The sequence below is a fragment of the Lygodium microphyllum genome, chromosome 22 (genome assembly GCF_053477565.2).
Source record: "Lygodium microphyllum isolate KBCC chromosome 22, Lygodium_microphyllum_v1.1.10, whole genome shotgun sequence".
NCBI classification, from domain to species: domain Eukaryota; kingdom Viridiplantae; phylum Streptophyta; class Polypodiopsida; order Schizaeales; family Lygodiaceae; genus Lygodium; species Lygodium microphyllum.
This window is the reverse complement of record NC_141156.1, coordinates 72,657,312-72,678,875: the sequence shown is the minus strand read 5'-3', so window position 1 is coordinate 72,678,875 and position 21,564 is coordinate 72,657,312. Positions and strand designations below refer to the sequence as shown.

The following is a 21,564-nucleotide window of genomic DNA, read 5'->3' as shown; positions in this document are numbered from 1 at the left end:
TCTAAATTTATATTTAGATTCTTATTTAATATTTTCTAAAAAAAGAAAGTCCCAAGAAAAGAGTTTTTAAAGGTTCTCATGTTTAATGGAATCTACAAAGTACTAAAAGTTAGGTTCATCTGTTAGCACATGTTTACACATAATTTTAGATTTATCTTTTCAAAATTTGTTAAGTCAATCCATTAATTACCATAGATAAAGCTAATGTAAGTTTGAATGAAATGTCTAGAACAACTAATATTAAACTTTTATGCAAATGTTGGGAATTATATTTTCGCACTAATCAAGAATGATTTTAAATTACAATGAAGACCAAGGTGACATGCACATCAAATTCATATGAAAGGTAGTTGCAACTTACTTGAAATGAAACCTTCAAAAACAATAAGCTAGGGTCTTGCTCGTGTATTTATTTTTAAGGCTATCTTATTTTGTCAAAGTAGCACAATTGGGAGGTCCTCTCACTATATAATATGCTATGCAAACACCCTATTTCACAATATCTTTTCCTTATATAAGGAATTTGGCCCTATGAGACACTCCAAAAATGCCACATGGATTAATGAACAAATAGACAATGTCGAAAGCATCTACTTAATTAAAAGTTAATGAGATCATAGCAAGTTCAACAACAAATTCTATGGACCAAACCTATGCATCAATAACCAACAAGTCCCCTAGTCTCAATTCACCAAGATGACTTGGGCATTAGTAGAGTAACTAATTTAAGCAAACACAATTCTAACAAGGTGAAATGTTTGGAAAGCACCTAGCTAAAGCCAACAAGTCCATAATGGGCAACAACTCTCCTCTTTGTGAGGCTTTCCACTTCACATTCATTAATATTTGAAAAGCCACTCCAACAATCAAACTAGGTTTATTCTTTTTCCTCTTTGTGCATTTCATCAATTCAGACATCCAATTAACATTGACCAAAATAAATGTACACATAAATCTAAGATTTGTGACTAATCATAAAATGCTAAACTTCATTTAATGCATGAATGAGAATGCCACTTGTAACTTTGGTGTGCCCCATCACCCTAGTTAGATCGATGATGCATCAAGTGAGCAACAATCTTGACATTCAAGGTTTCTTATTTCCAAACCAAGGCCTTGAGGGGATCACTTCTAAACATGAAAACATAGCACATGGGTTTAATAGAAGGTATTTGCAGATTTTTACCTACATTTACAGCATCATTTATAGACTCTAATTCTTCTTCATCCATCATTTCTTCTTCATCCTTATATCTGGCATGTGAAAGCATGTTAGCAACTGGATTATCTCTTCCTGCAATATGTTTCAAATCAGGATTTAAGGATTTAATATAAGCTATCCATCTTAGCATAGCTATGTCAGGAGTGGAACAGTTGGCAATCATGCCCAAAAGTGGAAGGCAATCTGTTTCAACTATTACATGTGCACCCATGAAGTACTCCCGATCACATTTCAATGCAGTTACTACTCCCCAAAGTTCTCTTTTAATTTGAGCATATCTTCTTTGTCGTTCATTAAGAACCTTCGCTCCAAAGCGGATTGCATATCTGTTGCCTTCAAGGTCATCTTGACCAACTGCCAATCCTATTCCAATAGGACTTGTGTCCATTGTGAGTATAATAGGCTGTCCATTAGAGTAATCAGCCCTCTTTAAAGTGGGGGCTGAAATCAGCAATTTCTTCAGTTTTCGAATGGCTTGAGTATGTTCTTTTTCCCATATAAACCTTTGGCCTTTTCTTAGCAGTTGATAAAGATTTTCAGCAACATGAGCAAAATGTGGTATGCAAATAAGGTAGAAGACACATGCACCAATAAATCTTCTCACCTCTAAAACATTTGTACATATTTACTACATTTTGCTGATAGCATCAATCTTGGATGGAGAAGGCTTTTGACCATATGGACCACACATATGTCCGACCACAAGGACTTCTTTGACTCCAAAAACAGATTTAGCACCTGAAAGAGTAAGATGGACTTCTTCTAATTTAGACAAGATTTGAGCACAATCATTAATATGATCGGAAACAAACTTGCGACACCCACATTCATTGAGTTCTTCATTCTTCTCGTGTACTTCACATCCTTTGATTGGAACATCATCAAGGAAAGGAAGAGTTAATTGAGGAATATAATCCCTCAATACTTTATGCATGTCATTTATCATGTGAGCTACTGAATTCTAGCCCCTTGAGGTAGAGTACACATGCGGACTAAGCCAAGAGGCATCTTCATTGTGGTAATGTCTCAGCTTTCCAAAGCAAGCTGAAATTGGTCATAGCCTGAATATAAATCTCCCATGGAATAGATTGCTCTACTCGCAAAAGCTTCAACAAACTCATCAACAATGGGCCCTGATCCAACATTTCTAATAGTGACTTTATTGACAGGCTATAAATCTTAAATGAATCGCAAAGATCCATTCTTCTTAGACACGGTAAACCATCGATTGGAATATGGAGCTGAAGATGGCTCCAATATTCACATTTTTATCTTTTTGTTTAGAAGTTCCAATAACTTAGGCAAATGAGCCCTTGGAACCGGAATTGGTTTAAGATTCCAAGGAATGTGTGGGACTGTAAAAATCACCACTGGTGCCACAATGCTTAAATCCACACGGCCAATTTCATGTGGCTGAAATGAAAAAGATTTGCCATGATTCTTTAACATCTGTATGAAGATTTTCTTTTCAGCCGGCAAGAGAAAAGAGTCTTCACCAATTTTCAGCTTTTGTAGACTTTCTGCTGTGAATTGGTGACCAATATCTTTAGGATCACGAAGGCTTGGCTGTTTGGATACCCTTTCTGCCAGTCCTTCGCTTTCAGGTGGTAGAGGAGTAGCCAATGGCTTGACCTTTTTATCAACTGTTTTATACTTTGTTTCTACTCTTACTTCATCTTTGTTTGGCTGTCCAAAAGCTTCATAATCTGCAAATTCTTGAATTATGTCATACATATCCAATGTACATACTTGTATGGACTGATTTTCAGCTTGATTTTCTTCATGAATGGCTGTATAAATTTCAGCCATTGTATCATTATAATTCAGCCCATAAAATAGCCCTGAAGTCTCTTCATCTTTAGGTAAAACATCAATTTGCTTCAGCTCTTGTTCCATAAGACGCAAATACTTCCTTTCAGCCCTATTCATGGCTGAAAACTGTTTATAACAGCCCACACTATTGGCTGTAAAAACCTACAAGTCAGCTTTTGGCCTTGCCTCCTTTATATGTGGAGGTAATTTTTTATGACATGATGCACTGCCATAGCCTCCAATTATAGCACCACTACCCGAAAACCCTTAAATTCTCGGGCATTAGGAGGAACAGGATGATCTCTCAATCGATCCCTATTCCGATGGTGATTTACACAGACGGTCAGGAATTGGACAACTTTGTCATTATCCTTACTTCTTATCCGAGTATATGATGATCCGTCATTTACATTACCAATAGTAACTTGTACATAAGGACATACTGCATAAAGATCGCCAGAAGAGTTATTGGCTGCCTTCATGCGCCATCCTGGGTCCACATCAATGGGCCATCCACCATTCTCATAGAGACTTATTGACATAACATTAATCTCCGAACCATGGTCTATAAGGGCAATGCATGGAATCTCTTTTTCACCGATTTTAACAATGGTTTCAATAGTCGCCCTTGCCCAATGGGTACAGGAGTAGTGACTACTAGGAATAAAGTGAGCATCACTTTCTTTTTGCATGTTATGAAGATGAGCTTCTTTCTTAAGCATGGGCTACACTTTAGATTGAGAAGTCCCCACCATAATGGCTTCTTCAGTATCTACTTCATAAATGTCTTCATCTTTGGCTTATATGGCTGCAATCAATTCTTTGATTGCCTCCAATCGAATCCCTTGAGTTTTCAGCTTCTCTTCATCCTGCAAATACACATGAAGTGCTTGCAAAAAAGCATGCATAGATTCTTCAGTTTCCTCACCAACATATTGTCTTTTTCGTTTAATTACATCAATTATTACATCATGAGATCCTCGTTTTGCAATTCGGAGAATTTCACCTAATGTAAATTCAATTCTACTTCCAAGAATCCTTTCTTCTAGGATCCGTTTAAGATCCGTTGCGGTCTCTATGTCCGACTGCAACTTGTAACTGGTATGTTTGCTTTTTCTTTTTCCTTCTGTCTTCTTTGCTTGAGGGGCATCTCCCATATCAAGCTCTGGCGGTGAAGGATTTTCAGCAGCCTTCTGTTGGTCTGGTTTACTTCTTGTTATGCGTTTAGTTGGCCCTGAATAAGAAGGACCAGTAACATCTTCATCTGTTCTTCTATTTTCTTCTATCATGGCTTCATAATTATTAATTTCAGCAAACCGGGCAAAAGCTGAAAATGAATCAATAGTCTCGGTCCAACCGGTTCTTCCTTGAATACATTGACTAGCAGTGGTTAAATCATCTTTAGCTGCCTTGCCTTGCTCCATGCGGTCCAAGGCCTGCATCCACACTTTAGATTTTGCATTAGTTTTACATGCTTTAACAATTTCATTAGTTGGCTCAATTTGCAGCCCATAGGTTGCTGCATCAATAGTTGGATAACATTGCTGCCAAAATATTGATGAGTTGACATTGCACAATTGTCAAATTCTCCATAGACATTGGGTGTAATCATTCCCAATTGAGGTTGGGTCTAAAATGCTAGTTGGCAATGATATGCTAGCATGCTTTGTCTATGCATGGGTCATGACATGTAATGGGATAGGCGTGGCCTCCCCGTCGAGTGTCTTGACACCAAATAATCCCAACGGGATTGATGGCACGTTTGTGAAACTAGAAGGCGATTTTTGTCTTGGGCAATTAGCAAAGAGATGAGTGACTCCACACTTTGCGCATCTAAGATCTGCCTTGCCGCAGTTAGCTTGCCCCCTCTCAGGGCTATGTGAGGAGATATGTCCTGGGTGACCGCAAGTCCAACATGAGATTGGCTCTTGGGTATGCCCTCCTATGCCTCTACCTCTACCTCTACCTTACGCCATCACCAATATTAGTATGTAATCCATGAGGATTGGATTACACTCTTTGTCATACAAGACGTAAGGGTTCACGTAGGGTTCCTCATTGTTTTGGCTCCTTCACATAGTGGATTGGAGCGTTGCTCAGTGGGTGGGTTACGTAGGGTCTAGGTGGCCTACAGCAAGTACAACTGAATCTAATGATGATTCAGCAGGTCAAAAATGCAGGCACAACAATAATTGCAGCAAGTACAACAAGATCAGCTGCTAAAACAAATTTTACATCAGCAAGGAAGGATGAAACAACCAAAGAAGGACAATGGGCAGCTAGTAGACAACATGCTCAATGTTTTGTTATGGTTTGTTCACACACTTTAAAGAGGAATATTGTGTAGATGATTGGCTAAAAATTGGCCAATTTTTTAGCACTATGACAAAGAAGGAAAATTGGTCTAATGAAGAGTTCAAGAGAATTAAGAGAAAAGCTTATGCCTTTTTTCTTAAAGATGGTTACCTTTGGAGGCATGCGAAAAAGAAAGGAAGGGCGCCTATTCATGTCTTAGGAGACAAAAAGACTCAAAAACAGGTCATGCAAGAATTTCCGGAAAGCCTATTGGCTGGTCATAGAGGCATATGGGGCACTTTTGCCAAAATAAAAGAAAAATTTTGGTGGCAAAACATGTATAAAGACATTGAGCATTTTGTTGAGTCTTGTCATGTTTGTCAAATGTACTCTATGGTAAAGCATAGAGATGGGCTTCAGCCTACCTATCCTTTATCTATTCACTATAGATGGGTTATTGATTTAGTAACCATGCTTACAGGAATTTGGAACATGAGATATCTAGTACTTGCTAGAGAAGATCTCACAAATCAAGTGGAAGGAAAAGCCTTGACAACAAAGTCTACTCAAGCTGTTTGTAGATTTTTACTTGAAGAAGTATTTTGTAGGTATGGATGTGTTGCCAAAGTAACTGCTGATAGAGGAGAATTGGATGCTGATGAGGCTCGCCATTTCTTTGCTCAGTTGGGAATTAAGCTATCTCTTACTTCAGCCTACAACCCTAAAGGCAATGGTAAGAGTGAAAGAGGTCATCAACCAATTCTTAAAGCTTTAGCAAAAACTTGCAAAGGAAAGATGAGGGAATGGCCTAGAATGCTACCATTCGCATTACAGGCTGATAGAACTACCCATAGTGCAGTAACAGGTTATATGCCAGCTGAACTAATATATGGACAGCCACCTATCATGCCTATTGAGGAGTCCATTGTCACATGGAGTATCTTACCTTGGGATGAAGGCATGAATAGAGAAGAATTGCTGACTCTACACATAAGGCAACTTGAAAGAAGGCCAGAAGATGTCAAGACAGCCACACTGAAAGGCTGAAAACAGCAAGATTAAAGAATAAGAAGAGGTTTGACAAGCATCATCGATTCCGTCCAAGAGCTATTCAAGAGAATGATTGGGTACTTATCTATGATAGCAGCCTGGATAATCAATATAGTACTCATAGAAAGTTAGCCAAGCGATGGTTTGGACCATATGTTGTAAAAGTAGTACATAATAATGCTACTTACTCTTTGGCTGAAATGGATGGGACCATGATAAAAATACCAATAGCCGGGAAACGAATCAAGCTCTTCAAACGAAGAGAATCTTCAATTTATGAGCTTGATGACTTAGATATGAGCCCTCTACTTGAAGACAAGCAGGAAGAAAAAGACTTAGAGGATGAAGATGAAGATATATCAAAAGAAGACCCTCCTTAACCTATAATCTTATAAAATGGCACATGCCGGAGGATATGCAGGTTAGGAGGGGGTAAATGTCAAAGAGTTTACTGTTCATAATATAAATCATGGGATTCTTATGAACACAGAAGAACTTCACTGGGAGTTATATGAGGAATTTGCATACAAATTACCAAGTTGGAAGTAATTGACAGTCTGTAGGATAAATCACATTGATTCAAGTGCAAAAATATGGTCAGAACTCAAGAAAAATGCCAAAAGTTGCCAAAAGTCCACTAGGTTCACAGGGGACGTGAAGTAATAGACTAAAGTGACCAGGAAGTGACCTGAGTAGGTCAAAAAGTGACCTGGGCATGAGCAGGGAGCAGCCCACATTTTTTGGTGCAAAATGCGGGTTGCACAGCTTGACTGCAGCTGGGGAAGAGCTGGAGCTATGGTGCATGCTTTGGAGCATGCAAACTGGAGATCAACAAGACTAGAAGATGAAGATGTAAACATGGTGAGAGCCCCACTTATCTATCCATTTGGTCTGACGAAAATGAATGTTATGACAGTCTATAAAAGGGAAAAATCTGAGAGAAAAGTATTCTGTCTGCTCTTATGCACGACTTCTCTCATTTTGTCTACCTTATTCTTGATCCAATGAAGCCCGACTTGTACCCAAGTACTTGAATGACTTTGGGGCAAGCAAAGGATGAGGATTTTGAAGGTGTATGGGCTGTTATGGGCTGAAATAACCAGTCATAAATAGGGCAACCCACTGTTCTTGTCCATTTTTATGAGCAAACAAGAGATTTATGTGGTTGTAATGGAAGAAAATGTCCTCTTTTCATCAGGACTTTGCTCATTAATGATTAGAGGAGCTTCTTCATGAGTTTATGCACTCATTTTGAGCTTGATAATGGACTGGAATTTTCTGTTTTAAAACAGGGCTGAAGCTAAAATTATGCTCCTTCAATGCATTTCATGTACCATTGGCCCAAATCTTAAATGTATTTGAAGTCTATCAACATAATACTTGTCCCATAGAGTTGAAATCCGTCTATGTACTTGAAATAAAAGCCATTAGAACTTGCATTTGATATTCATGTTTGGATTGAGAATTTGAAAATATCCTTTATGTTATGGTGTATGTATCCAAAGGCATTTGATGTAATTAAGATAGAGTTATTTATTCCATTCGTGTATGCTAAATACATAGAGAAAAAGCTTGAATTCTTCTTCCACAACAAAATCATTTCTAAAACCCGGATCTTGTCAAACTCCAATGTTTTTCCCTTTCCTGAACTTTGAATCCCATACTCCTCTTCCGCACTAAGCCCCGGTGGTAGACCTTCTACCCTTAACATGACGACAATGCATGTAGTAAATTTGCGATACTAATCGTGATGGTTACAGAGAAAAAAAATTATGGTAAGGCAACTTACTGTATTTACATTCTACAAATGGATTACGTGTAAAGTATACAATGGTCATCAAAATGAAGGCAAAATGTACTTGAACCCACAAGACTGATACATAAAATAAATACAAGATCGCTTAATGAAAGCTTGTGGTATCATGGCAAGATACAAAGCATGGTAATAGCATAGTGCATAGAAAATGCTTATATAAATCACAGGAGCAAAAAGGAAGAGGATGTGCACTCCACGAATCCAAGCACGAGATATAAATCCTTGCCATTGGAAAGCTTGTCCCGACACAAAGGAGCATCAAACGGACTTTGCAAAAAAAAAAAAACTACACATCAGTCCAGCAAATATAATGCATTTTAATAAAAATAGTAACTATAGACAAGAAAAATGAGTGACTTACTAGGCCACCGCGTGCATACAGTCTATCAATCAATGAAGTAAGACCATGTCTCTCTGCATATTGAGTTTCTAGGCTAGTAGGATCGTTGTTTGTAATGAAGTGCTGCAAAGGAAAAAACTACAATTGTTAGAAACACGATTGCCAGTAGAAGTGATATTACAAAAAAATAAGCAAGAAGAATAAAAGAAAAACTTACAAAGTCCTCTAGATAAGTCATGTGGCCACCACTCCTAAGATGATGGACCATCCCTACCTCCAGTCATGCCCTCGTTGCCTCATGCTACTATCTCCAAAGTCCTAGAGAATCTATAGCTTCCTCCCTGAGACTACACTAGCCATATGTGTCTAGCCACTCGAGCTTTGAGGTGCTACTCTTAAGTGCCTTGTGTGCGTCTGTCGATTGTATGTGTGATATGTACGCACGCATGCACTCCATCATCCAACCTATAGAAAACCTATCTACTGTGGTGGATACCGAAAACTCCTCATGCAAGGATGCTACTATGTAGTCATTGCTCTCCTCAAGTATGTTCTTCCAATGGTCCAAGACATTGTGCCGAAAAACTTGTTGGCACAACTCTCTCATACGAGCCATCACCCACCTCCCCTCATCATTCATGATCACGGCTCATATCCTATCATCTACAAGGTATCCATGCCCCTCTTTGGTATGTCTAAGATGTGTCCTCTCCCACCTATGATCATGCTCCTGGGCATATCCAAGAGACCCTTGTACATCTGGTGTACCCACAAGGGTAGTATCTCTTAGAGTAGCACCCATAGGGGTGCCACCCTGCGGATGGCTAGGAGTCACTAGACTAGACGTCCCCACATATGTGATAAATCCTACATGTGATGCAACACCAGAATGACGAGATGGAGACACTGTGTTGGTACCTCTGCAAGAACCACCTGAGCCACCCTCTCGAACTTGCATGAGAGCGAGAAGTAGCACCTGTATCTCAAGCCGACCATAGGCTCACCGCATCCACATCTCCGCAACATCCCCCAAAACCACTCCTTCCGTCTGTCCCAAGTCTAGAGCGTTGACCTCATCTACTAGAAATTGAAGCATCGGAGCATGTCGATGTAGATCTTATGGAACGGCATGATGGTGTCCGAGACAGCTCCTGATCCGCCATTTCTCTGAATCGAGCCATCTAATCTGGAGACATATATATCCTACAACTCCTTGTTGTTCATCAATCGACTCATAGTGCTCTCCAAAATATCATCACAGGTTACCTGCACTGACAAAAAGTGATGTTAGCAGAGTAAATATAAAGATTTAAGCAAAGCACGGTAATATAACTTTGAAAAAATAATGTTACTTAAAATGCATATTCTAGAGTACCCTTATAAGTGATTCATCAAGGAATTGTGTAGGTGGATGTTGCAAGTATGGCGAGGTCTATGGTCCCATGTCAATCTCCTGGCACAACTCCGCATAGACTGGAGGGTCGATAGATAGGTCACCACCACAAAAGGATGAGTCCACCTCGTTCTCAAAGAATTCTTGGTCTCCTATCTTTCCGTCATCGTTACCCGATTCTCTCTCCTCTACATGCTTCAAGCCATCTTCGACCTCCACCCCTTGCAATATTGACCCCTCCATCTACATATTGTCCTCATCTACGCTGGGAACATTGCTTTCATCATACTCTCGAACTTTGGGGAGCTGAAGGCACAACATACCACCATCGATGTTGTCGAGGGTTTGGATTAAAAATTACCTATTTAAAATTACATATAAGAGAGATTCAACATTTGTGGTATATACTATATCGTGATAAAATTTAAAAAAATAGTTCATGCACATGTTCACAGTGGGTCGACAAGACAAACATGTCGCGTAGATTCATCCATATTTTTTCGGAATCTATTTCGAGAAATCCAGATGGACCTTATCAAATGGTTTCCCCGACTCCTTCTAGTACCACTTTGAACCATTGCACATTGAATATGATCATGGAGAAGCTATGATAATCCACTGTGATAACACTTTGCAAGTTCCCGAAATACTCCATCTCATCTATAATGGTGTTTGGATCCGTGACTCACCGTTGGCTCTCTTGCTCGAACTTTGCCATGACACCACAATCTGTTGTGGAGCGCATTTTGTCGATGCACTTGACATGGGAATGTTGCCCGCGTGACCATGCTGCATTGTATATTTTGTATTGTATATTGAAACGATTAGATTAGTTGTCAGATATAAAATCTAGATACAATAGCTTATAAAACATATGGTCACCTTTGGACTACATCCCCTCGAGAATTCCCACTCCTTAGTAGAGACCTCCACCCCTTCGGGAGAGGCTGCGATCAAAGCTCCATGTAACCATCGCATAGACATAAACCACGGCATCTCCTGCATGCCCTCGGGAAATCGAATCAGTCAATGGCGTATACTACATCAAAATTTCTATTGCACTTATTCTCAATCTTTCCTGGCTTACTCGTACCTAGCAAGCCATGTCTCCATGGATGCATGGTGCAACATACAAAAACGATTCACTTTATCCTCCATTGCAGCATCCATCCTTTTTTCTACCCCATTTTCAACCACCACATCTCCGGACAGTCTATCATCATCCTTTAGTGACCATAGCATACTATTGTTTGAATCCACTATTGATAGCCATTGTGAAATGTGCACTAACATCTCAGACACCAACCAACCTTCAGCCATGCTACCTTTTGGCCAAGCTTGTTGTCGCACAAAGCCTTTCATGGTTTTCATAAAAATTCTCCAAGAAGAACATAGATCGCATATGGACAGGTCCCACAATCTCCGGTTCATCTACAAGATGCACCAGGAGGTGGGTTTGTATCATGAGCATGTTGGTGGGAATGTACTTCTAAAAGAGACAAACCATCTCCACTGCTCTCTGCCTTACAGATTCAATAGAGGATGTCTTGATCTCCTTCTGTGAGATCCACTGCACTAAATTTGACAACTTATAAATCACCCCGCGTATTTTTGGAGTGAGGTATCCTGCGATTGTGATCGGTAGTATAAACTGCCACAAATGAAGAAGCATTACGAACACTAACTAGACTCCAAATGACAAAATATACATGCCACTTACAATCCATTCATAGTACAAACTTGACATATCTTATGCCAATCATGGGATTTTAGCCATGATAGTTGGTCGTCTTTAGAAAAAGTAGATCTGAGAGAACGCGTCATCCCCATCAGAGTGCGGATAGACCTGATAATTTGCTTCACAATGTGCCCTTCTTTAGTGGACAAAACCCAAGGAGCACAAGGTAGTTGCAAGTGACCATTAGCGCTCGACTGTGGCCAACGATTGTGGCCAAAGCGCCTCCATGTTACTTACCTCCTTCAAATCCATTCGTGCCCTTGTAGTGTCTCTATTTCCTATGATGTGGTCCCATAGTAAGATGCCCATATTCTTGAAAATATGCATGGGATCCAACAAGTGGTTGATTTGTAAGTGGGTCAAATACGGCAACTTATAGAAAATCAAGAACCATTGCATTCCGTTTGGATACGACTCTGTGTGGACCAGTTTCGACTTGTACCAGCTTTGGGTGTTCATTCATGTTGGAGGTCATCCAAGAAAACCTTCCCTCAATTCATGTCCCTCTAGTAAGAAAGAGGTGCGTCCTTGATATACCATTTTCTTCATGGTTCATGACCTTCGGAAGTCTAATTGTGGCCCACACAATGGATGTGCATAATAGTTTGAGGTAACCAAACCTGTCCCAATACCTCCATTTAGTGAACACAAACTTGAATGAGCTATGATAGATTAGGTAACCAACGAGAATGAAAGCCTACTTACTTGAGCACTCCCCAAATCTTGGAAAGTCATGCATGGTCCACATGAGAATGGCTCGTATATTGGTAGATTGTCAACTATTGTGCTTGCTTATATCTTCCACAGTGACTCCCTCCTCCCAAAAATTTTAAGCTCATCAACTAATGGATGAACATAGATGTCCATATTCTTGACTTTGTAACGGTCATGAATGAGCAAGCTAAGGATCAAGTGTTCTTTTTTTGTAGAAAGCCATGGTGGGATGTTGTAGTTAACAAGGACTACATGCCACACACTATAAGAAGTTGAGCGGAGACCAAATGGGTTCATACCATCCATAGTAAGACTAAGCTGAAGATTCATTGGCTCTCGTGCAAAGCCTGGAAAGGCAGAGTCAATGTGGCTCCATGTGCATGAATCTATTGATATTCGTTGAACCCCATCTGTGGATCTATTTTATGCATGCCACATTGTCAAGCTCGTCAAGCCCCACGTACGAAATATGTGACGTATACAAGAGATAAGTGGAAAGTGTCTAAGAACTTTCTAAGGGATGGTTTTTCCTTGCAAGTCCTATTGATACATGTGAGCACTACACTTTGGACATGTCTCCATAGTCTCATACTCTCCTTGAAGTATCATGCAATCGTTGACACATGCATGGATGCTATTGTAGTCCATGCCAAGCTTTCGTAAAACATGTCACGTACGCTTCATTGATTTCTTTTTGGCACCATTATAAAAAACAATTGTACTTTTTCAAGGTATTTCATGATTTTTTTTCAGGTTGCTAAAATATTTCTTTGTTATTTTTTATATTTATTTTCTCTCTCTTGTGCTCTCTTCTTTTTCCTTTCTTCTTCTCCCTCTCTCCTTTCCTCTCTTATTTTCTTTCATTCACCCTCAATGCTTCTCATTCTCAACAAAAACAAACAAAACAAAAGAAAAAAGAACAAGAAAAAACCAAGAGGGGGCAATGTACTCACCGCAAAGGCCTAAGGATGGATTCTTCATCTCCTTTCGGGACAACCCCTCTTCTTCCTTTGTGCACTTCCTCCTCTTCTTTGAGCGAACGGTGACGGTGACGGTGGTGAGAAGCTCTCCTTTTCTTTCTCTCTCTCTCTCTCTCTCTCTCTCTCTCAAAGGTACGCTCTCTTTCGCTCTTTCTTTTACTCTTTGTGACAAAATGCCACGCTCCGATTTCACCTGCTTTTTTTTTCTCTAAGTATCATTGCTATTTGTGTCGCATTTAGTGACACTACTAAAATGCATCGTAATTGCCCATCGCTATGCCCCTACATCCTTGTAGTGAAAGGGAGAAGAAGAAAAAAAAGGAAAAAAGAGGAGAGAGAGAGAAGGAAAATAGAGAAGAGAGGGGGAAGAAGAAAAGGAGAGAGAGAGAGAGAGAGAGAGAGAGAGAGAGAATTTTACATTTGATGGAGGGAGAGAATCATAGAGAGAGAAAATATAAAATAAAAAGGAGTGAATAAAAGAAGGAAAAAAGAGGAGAGCGAAAGGAGAGAGGGGGGAAGACAAGGGGAGCAAGAGAGAAGAAAAGGAGGGAGAGTAGAAAGAGAGGGAGAGAGAGAGCATTATAGAGAGAGAGAAAGATAAAACTTAAAAGAGAGAAAAGAAAAAAATTTAAGGAGAGAATGAGGGGAGAGAGAGAAGAAGAAGAAAATGAAAAAAGAGAAGGGTGAGAGTAGTAAAAGAGAGAAGAGAGAGAGAGAGAGAGAGAGAGAGAATTTTATGTTTGATGAGAGAGAGAATAAGAATATAAGAGAAAATAAACTAAAATAAAAAGTTGAGAGAAAAAAAATAGGTAGAGAGAGAGAGAGAGAGAGAGAGAGAGATTAAAAATAGAGGGGGAAAAGAGGGGAGAGAAATATGAGAAATGGATTATCGAGCAAAGTTGTCGTGCTACCTGTCGCTTCAAGGTAGCAATGGACTTTAGTGTGTAAAGTATATTTACTAAGTAAGCCATAAGAACAATAAATGATACTTATGTGTAGAGTGAATTTGGCCAATCACACTCTTACGTGTGAAGCACACTCCATTTTCATAAAGCCACACATTGCACGGCTAGGTGCGAAGTGGCTAGTAGAGTTTAAGAAGATGTGAAACAAGTGAGACCCATTGGAGAAAGTGTCATAGGGGATTGGTACCACATTTAGTAATAACATTTATCACCCTAGTGTTAGATTCTATTCCAAATGTTCACTTAATAGAATGGGCAAGAAGCATCCCATTATCATGCACATGAAGACATGTGATCTTTATGTTGAGCTATCATGCCAAAATGCATTTTGTAATGTCTCTTCCATGAGCATTGTACCTTATTCCATTTAATACGCACCCATGGCTGGAACTTCTTTTCATTATTGAAAATGGTCATAATAGCAAATCAAAATTATATTTTTTCATTCCCTTTGTTAATGATTTAAGAAGTAGAACATTATGCCACAAGATGTTGATGTTATATCTTTTTGTGTGTAGCTCAATTGGTGGCCCATGCCTCTTCCACATAGTAATCTTTTTGTATGGCCACTAATGAACCATGCTTCTTATTTACAACTAGGATATGCTACATGTTAGATATAATGGTTAAAACTTTAAAATTTCTTTATTTGGTGTCCCCTATCTTGACATTAGACATTTGTTATTTTTTGAGGAGCACTCACATAATTCTACTAAGCATGAGTGCATGTTAAGGAACACCAAGTTGCATTTTCATAAAACATAATTCAATTGTCAAAGACTTAACATGCTTTACAACAAGTTAGTGAGAGCTCAAATTGGCATCTTCATGGGATCATCTCATTGATTTGTTCCATGTAGAGATAGAAAGTTCAAACCTCACTTTGTAGGCATTTAGTGTCTTGGTTAGAAAGTCACATTGCATGTGCCTTAAGTTTGGCCGATTATCGACTGCTGCTTCGTGTGACTATGTCTACGCTTCCTATATTGACGATAATGTAAAGGTAATGATAATGACATACCTCCATTGGGGGGAGCAATGTGGGGCGTGCTTACTTGGAAATTAGGTGTGTATGTCCATCAAGCCTAGTTAGGCTCCAAGCACTTTATTTGTTTAAAAAAAATATACATAAGGAATGTGTGTCATGTGGATACATATTTCCACAAGACAAAAGGTTCTTTGTGTGTTGGTAGGATCCCACCTCTTAGAAAAGGAAGCAAAGGAGACACTAGGGTGAATGGAAAGAAGACCGACATTAGGTGGAATAGTCATGATTCATGCTAATCATGGTTAAGATGCTTTGAGATTGTTAACCAAGGTTGAGATGCTTTGAGATTGCTAACCAGGCCAAGAAGAATAGTCATGACTTATGTTATCATGGGTAAGATGCTTTGAGATTGTCAACCAGGGTTAGAGATACTATCATGGTTAAGATGCTTTTGACATGCTAGTAGGCTAAGGCTATCTGATTATTCCTCTTGTTTCTTCGTCTTTCACAAGTTCTTCTTCTTCGCAGCTGTAACTCCTTAGTCTTCGGGTTTGTCAAATATTTGAAGATTCTCCTGTCTTAGTCGCCCCTTAACAAAACTCCTGCCTTTTCCTTTTTCTTTGTGAGAGAAGTTTCACCTACCTCTCTCTCTCTCTCTCTGTCTCTCTTCTTATTGATAGACTAGCACAGCAGCATGGTTTACACTGCGGGATTTTCATCATTGAAGAGGAGCAGAGTGAGATATTCTTGTCTTCTATATATTTTTTAATTCCCTTCCCTCCTTTTTTCCTTATTTCAGGACGGTCCGCAGCACAGAGGTCCATCTGTCCAACCGAAGGTTAATGGGTTCATCTCCTTTTTCCCTCTAGGCTGGCTGCGCTCTTCCGTTCATTCATCCCCTGTTGCTTGTGTATCTCCTTTTGCCGAGAGTGAGAATTGAAAAAAAGGTGTCTTTTGAGACTCTGAGAGAGAGAGAGAGAGAGAGAGAGAGAGAGAGTCTCTCTAGAGAGAAGAGGGTCTCCCGGTCTCTACCCGAGCTTCATTTCCCCTCTCCCAGGGGCTGCTCTCGTATCTCATCTTTTAACCCAGTCTCTTCCAGTGGGTCTCCCCTGCTGCCGAGCAGAACAGGGCCTGCTCACAGTGCTTGATGGGCGGTGCAGACACAGGATAATTACCACAGACAGGAACAGGGGCGAATGAAGCCAGAAGCTTAGGGTGTAGCTGAGTGTCTCACAGCTGTAAACTCTGCTTCACCTGCCAGATGGGAGCAGAACAGAGCGAGTGCCAACATGGTTACAGGCAAGCCTCACGGACCCTCACACTTCTTTTCCTTATTGTTTGATGCAGTATCAAAGAGATCCACTCTTGGAACTAAATGAGGCCCGCTCTGGGCTCCTGTGGACCATTCCCATTGAAGGCTCCTTGTTCTGTTCGGGTGCAAAAATTGTCATCTAACACCGCACTCAGTCGGTGGGTTGTTTGCTCTGATCTACCGAGCCTCTGCAGAAGTGTGGCAGCTTCGAGCAGGTCCTCCATGCTTCATTTGCTATCACTCAAGCCCAAGAACGATGCTTGAGCTTCTTGCACTTACTGCCCAATCTAGAAGATCCCCACTCTGGAATATTGTTACAGCTTGGAGAGAATTCATTGTAGCAATAGTTGTTTTTTTCTTGCTCTCTTTTTTGAGCACGGTTGCAGCATTATCTCCGGATGGTCTGGCATTGTTACAAATAAAGTCTGCTATCAAATCAGACCCTTTCAAAGTTCTTCATGGTTGGAATGAGGATGCGTTGAACCCATGTGGATGGACAGGTGTGGTCTGTGACCCTCAGTCCTTGAGGGTTATTGCATTAAATATCACAGGAGATGGCCCATGTGGAGGGGACTTGTCCTCTGCTTGTTCAGATGGGACTTGCAGCTCATTTCAGGCATGCCCCTCCATGTTATCCCAAAGTCCAGATTTTCAGTGTGCCTTTTCAAAAGGTTCATCACAGGAAACAGGATCTGCTCCATTGTGTCTCGGCAATGGGACTGTGCTGGAGGCACTGCATCCTTATCATGGGCCTGGACAAGTTCCATGTAGACTTACAGGGTCTCTTTCTCCTGTGATTGGGAATCTCACACACCTACAGGTTCTGCTTCTCCCTTTCAATGGTCTTTCTGGTGTTCTGCCAAAGGAGATTGGCAAACTTACTTTCTTAGAAGTGCTGGATGTACGGGGAAATGACTTTACAGGGCGCATTCCTGCAGAGTTTGGTAAGCTTTCAAGGGTACAGGTCCTAAACCTGGCACACAACTCGTTTGAATGTGAGATTCCACCGGACCTTTCAAAGTGCAGGTCACTTCGGGTTTTAAACTTTGCAGGAAATCTGCTGTCTGGAAAGATACCCTCATTTTTGGGGGGACTTCCTAAACTGCAGACTCTTGCCTTGTCTTTCAATCAATTAGATGGACTTATTCCAGATGAACTGGCAGAGGGCTGTGGGACTTTGGAGCATCTCCACTTGGAAGGGAATTTTCTTTTTGGCACAATTACACCAGCATTTGGCAACTGTTCAAATCTGAAGTCTCTAGTTCTGTCATCCAACTTTCTGTCAGGACCAATTCCAGCAGAATTGGGTAAACTTAGGAAACTTCAGGTCCTAGATGTATCCAGGAACAGCTTGGCCGGGGTCATTCCAGAGACGTTAGGGAATTGCTCAAGTCTCTCTATGCTTGTCATTACTAACTTGTTAGACTTTGAAAGATGCATCAATCGTTCGATGGTGGACCCTGTAGATGGTTACAGCAGCAAGGATAAAGGTGAGTTTAACTACTTCACAGGGGCACTGCCAACTTCTATCACAAGTCTTCCAAAGATTCGTCTGTTGTGGGCTCCAGCTGCAGGATTGCTTGCCAATTTTCCACAATATTGGGGTGCATGTTCAAGCCTTGAAGTTCTGAACTTGGGTGGAAACTCTTTTTCTGGGGTGATTCCCAGAGAACTCACCAGATGCAACAAACTATCATACCTTGACTTGAGCTCCAACTCTTTAGAAGGGAGCATACCAGAGCAGCTACCAATCCCTTGTATGGTTGTCTTTAACGTCAGTGGCAACTTCTTGTCAGGAAGTGTCTCCTTCCCTTCTGGTTCTAGTTGCTCCAACTCAGTGTTGCTTCAGCCAAATTTTTCCATCAGTGCCCAGGATGTATCTCAAGGTTTTCTGGAAAGGTCATTCTATTCGTACTTCATGAGTCTGTATCATGGGAGTGCTGTGAGCAGCTTATCAATTGGACTAGCTCCAAAATCTTTGATGGTAATACATGATTTGAGCCGTAACAACCTTACAGGTCCTATTCCTGCCCTTCAAATAGATTCAGGCTTGATTATGGCAAAGCCAACATATGGGTTGTATTTGTCAGACAACCAGTTCAATGGCACAATACCCAAGCGCATTTTTGGCACTTGTGACAAACTTGAAGGTTTTGCGCTTGTGCTAACACACAATCTCTTGGGAGGAACACTGCCGATGGAGTCTATGCAATCCTGCACACCCCTGCGGCATTTTGAAGCTGCCTCCAATTTCATAGTTGGAAGTATCTCTCCAGACATTCAGAAATTGAAGCTTTTGGTTTATCTTGATCTGGGAGAGAACAATCTGACTGGTGCAATTCCATCTGAGTTTGGGCAACTGCACAAGCTTGAATACCTTATTCTAGCCAATAATTTACTCACTGGAATGATTCCTGCAGCCTTGGGCAATTGCAGCGTTCTTGTATATCTTGATTTGTCTCATAACCAGCTAAAAGGTGAGATTCCCAAAACACTTGCAGATCTTCACAACCTGGGACACCTTAGGCTAAACAATAATTCCCTTTCTGGAAACATTCCTGCTGGTCTTGCCAATCTCACTGGTCTTACAGATGTGGATGTAGCCTTCAATAATTTATCTGGACCAGTTCCAAGCATTGGAAGCATGGACTATTTCTGTGATCAAACGAACTTTGCTGGCAATCCCTATCTTCAGCGATGCGTAGCTTTTGCCCCTGCACCGTCGTCAGAGCCACTCTATGTGCCTCGACCAATCAGCATACCTTCACATAAGACTACAATGAGGAAGAGAGAAATGAGCTTAGGTCTAGTGGTAATCATAGTAAGTGTTGCATTTATGGCAGTGATGGCCTTGATTCTGGTTTTGTGTTATATCAGCAGCAGACATAATTGGTGCAGGAATCCGGGATATGGTTGCAGGGAAAAAGAAGTTGTTGTCTTTGCAAACTTGAGTGTCTGTCTGACATATGAAAATGTGGTGAGAGCAACTGGAAATTTCAGTGTTGACAATCTCATTGGAAATGGTGGCTTTGGGGCTACTTACAAAGCAGAGATCAGACCAGGTTTATTAGTAGCAGTGAAAAGGCTGTATATTGGAAGAGTTCAGGGCAATCAGCAGTTTGTGGCCGAGATTCAAACTCTTGGTAGAATAAGACATGCGCACTTGGTCACCCTTATAGGTTACCATGCAAGTGATACTGAAATGTTTCTAATCTACAACTATCTACCTGGAGGGAATCTAGAAACCTTGCTGGATAACCGAGAGAAAGGGAGAATTTCGTGGAAGGTACTGCATAAGATTGCACTGGATGTTGCGCAGGCTCTTGATTACCTTCACAACGGTTGCCATCCTCGGGTGCTTCATCGAGACATTAAGCCAAGCAACATTCTTTTGGATAAGGCTTTGAATGCCTATTTGTCAGATTTTGGCCTTGCTCGATTTCTGGGAGCTTCTGAAACTCATGCTACCACAGATGTGGCTGGCACATTTGGCTATGTTTCTCCAGAGTATGCAATGACAGGTCGAGTTTCTGACAAAGCTGATGTTTATAGCTATGGAGTTGTTCTTCTTGAGCTCCTCTCTGGCAAAAAAATCTACGATCCTTCATTTTCAGATCATGGTGAAGAGTTCAACATCACAGCCTGGGCAAGCAATCTGCACAGGAAAGGTCAACATGAAATAGTTTTTGCACCTGGATTGTGGGAGCAGGCACCACATGCTGAACTGGTTGATACTTTGAAGCTGGCTATCACTTGTACCCAAGCTTCACAGTCGGAAAGGCCCACCATGAAGCAGGTGGTGGCACGGCTCAAATTATGCCACGTCTAATTTTCTGACCAAGCCTTATTAACCCATTTTGTATAACTGATTTTGTGATTTACCAGGCCTCCCTTTCAAGATCATGTGTAATTCTCGGGTATGGACCTGGGCTGTACTTTACAAGCTGAATAGTCCTTTCATTTCAATATCTAGTCCAACTCATTGCCTTCTATGTGCATGGCGCAGTCAAATGGGGTGCTTCCTTTCCGGACTTTGAGATTGTTTGTCATAACTTACTGCAGGACTGGTTATTATTGGGCATGTAGGAGCATCCACTGTGAAGTGTCGGTAGTGTGATGATTTTTGTGCATTCAATGGTTTGCTGGAATGATCTGTTGGTACCTAAATGAGAACGAAGTAAGGTCATTGAAGTGCATAGATGCTTTTGTCTTTTTTCTAAGGAACATTTTGCCTACCTCCGAAGTGTGGTTGGATGGCATTTAGACCGTTTTAGGGCTATCAAACAACAATCAGAATCAAAAATCTGATTTCTATGTACATTCATTTGCTTCATAGCCTCACTGCGCTTGGAACTTGCACCTACTCATTGACTTGAAAACTTGAGGACAATATCTAGCATGGAGTGCCAGAATTAGGATTGTTATTTGCTTTACAGGATGGTGCTGTGCAAGATCAACTGTTTAATGAACTCATCAGGCCTTCTGTAAATTATACATTTAGGACTCACTAACACTTGATATGTAAGGCCATCATAGACATTTGTGGCACGATTTATGGAACTACACGTCTCTTGCCTTCTTTACATTGCTTCCTAGCTTTCATGGCTCCTCTTCTCCTGTATTCTCCCTTCCTCTCTCCTCTTGTATCAGTCTTCTCCTTCATCTTCATTTCTTCTATGCTGTAGTTGCTTTTTTATGAATTTATGTCCGAGCATTGTTTCTTTGGTTTGTCATTTGAGGCTTCATTCTTCCCATCATTAGGAAGAGATGAAGCAAAGTACTCCGGGGTTTTGAGCTAGTTGAAGCCTCTATAAAAGGCATAAAAAATTGTGCTGTTTTTGTAGCCAAAAGAGAGAGGTTTCAGCAAGAGAACATCTGTGCATATTTCTGCTCCTTTCCTCCACTCATCGAAGGCTTCCTATCATGCATTCCAGCTTAT

The 21,564-nt window shown here is 40.7% G+C and overlaps 1 protein-coding gene across 1 annotated transcript; it reads left to right on the top strand.

Moving 5' to 3' along the window:
- The first annotated feature begins 15,982 nt into the window (after positions 1-15,982).
- LOC148017285 (LRR receptor-like serine/threonine-protein kinase RPK2) lies at positions 15,983-21,256 on the top strand. The gene has a single exon (XM_087662610.1). It carries the CDS (start codon positions 16,882-16,884, stop codon positions 20,452-20,454), a length of 3,573 nt encoding a protein of 1,190 aa, XP_087518736.1. The 5' UTR covers positions 15,983-16,881; the 3' UTR covers positions 20,455-21,256.
- The last annotated feature ends 308 nt before the right edge of the window (positions 21,257-21,564 follow it).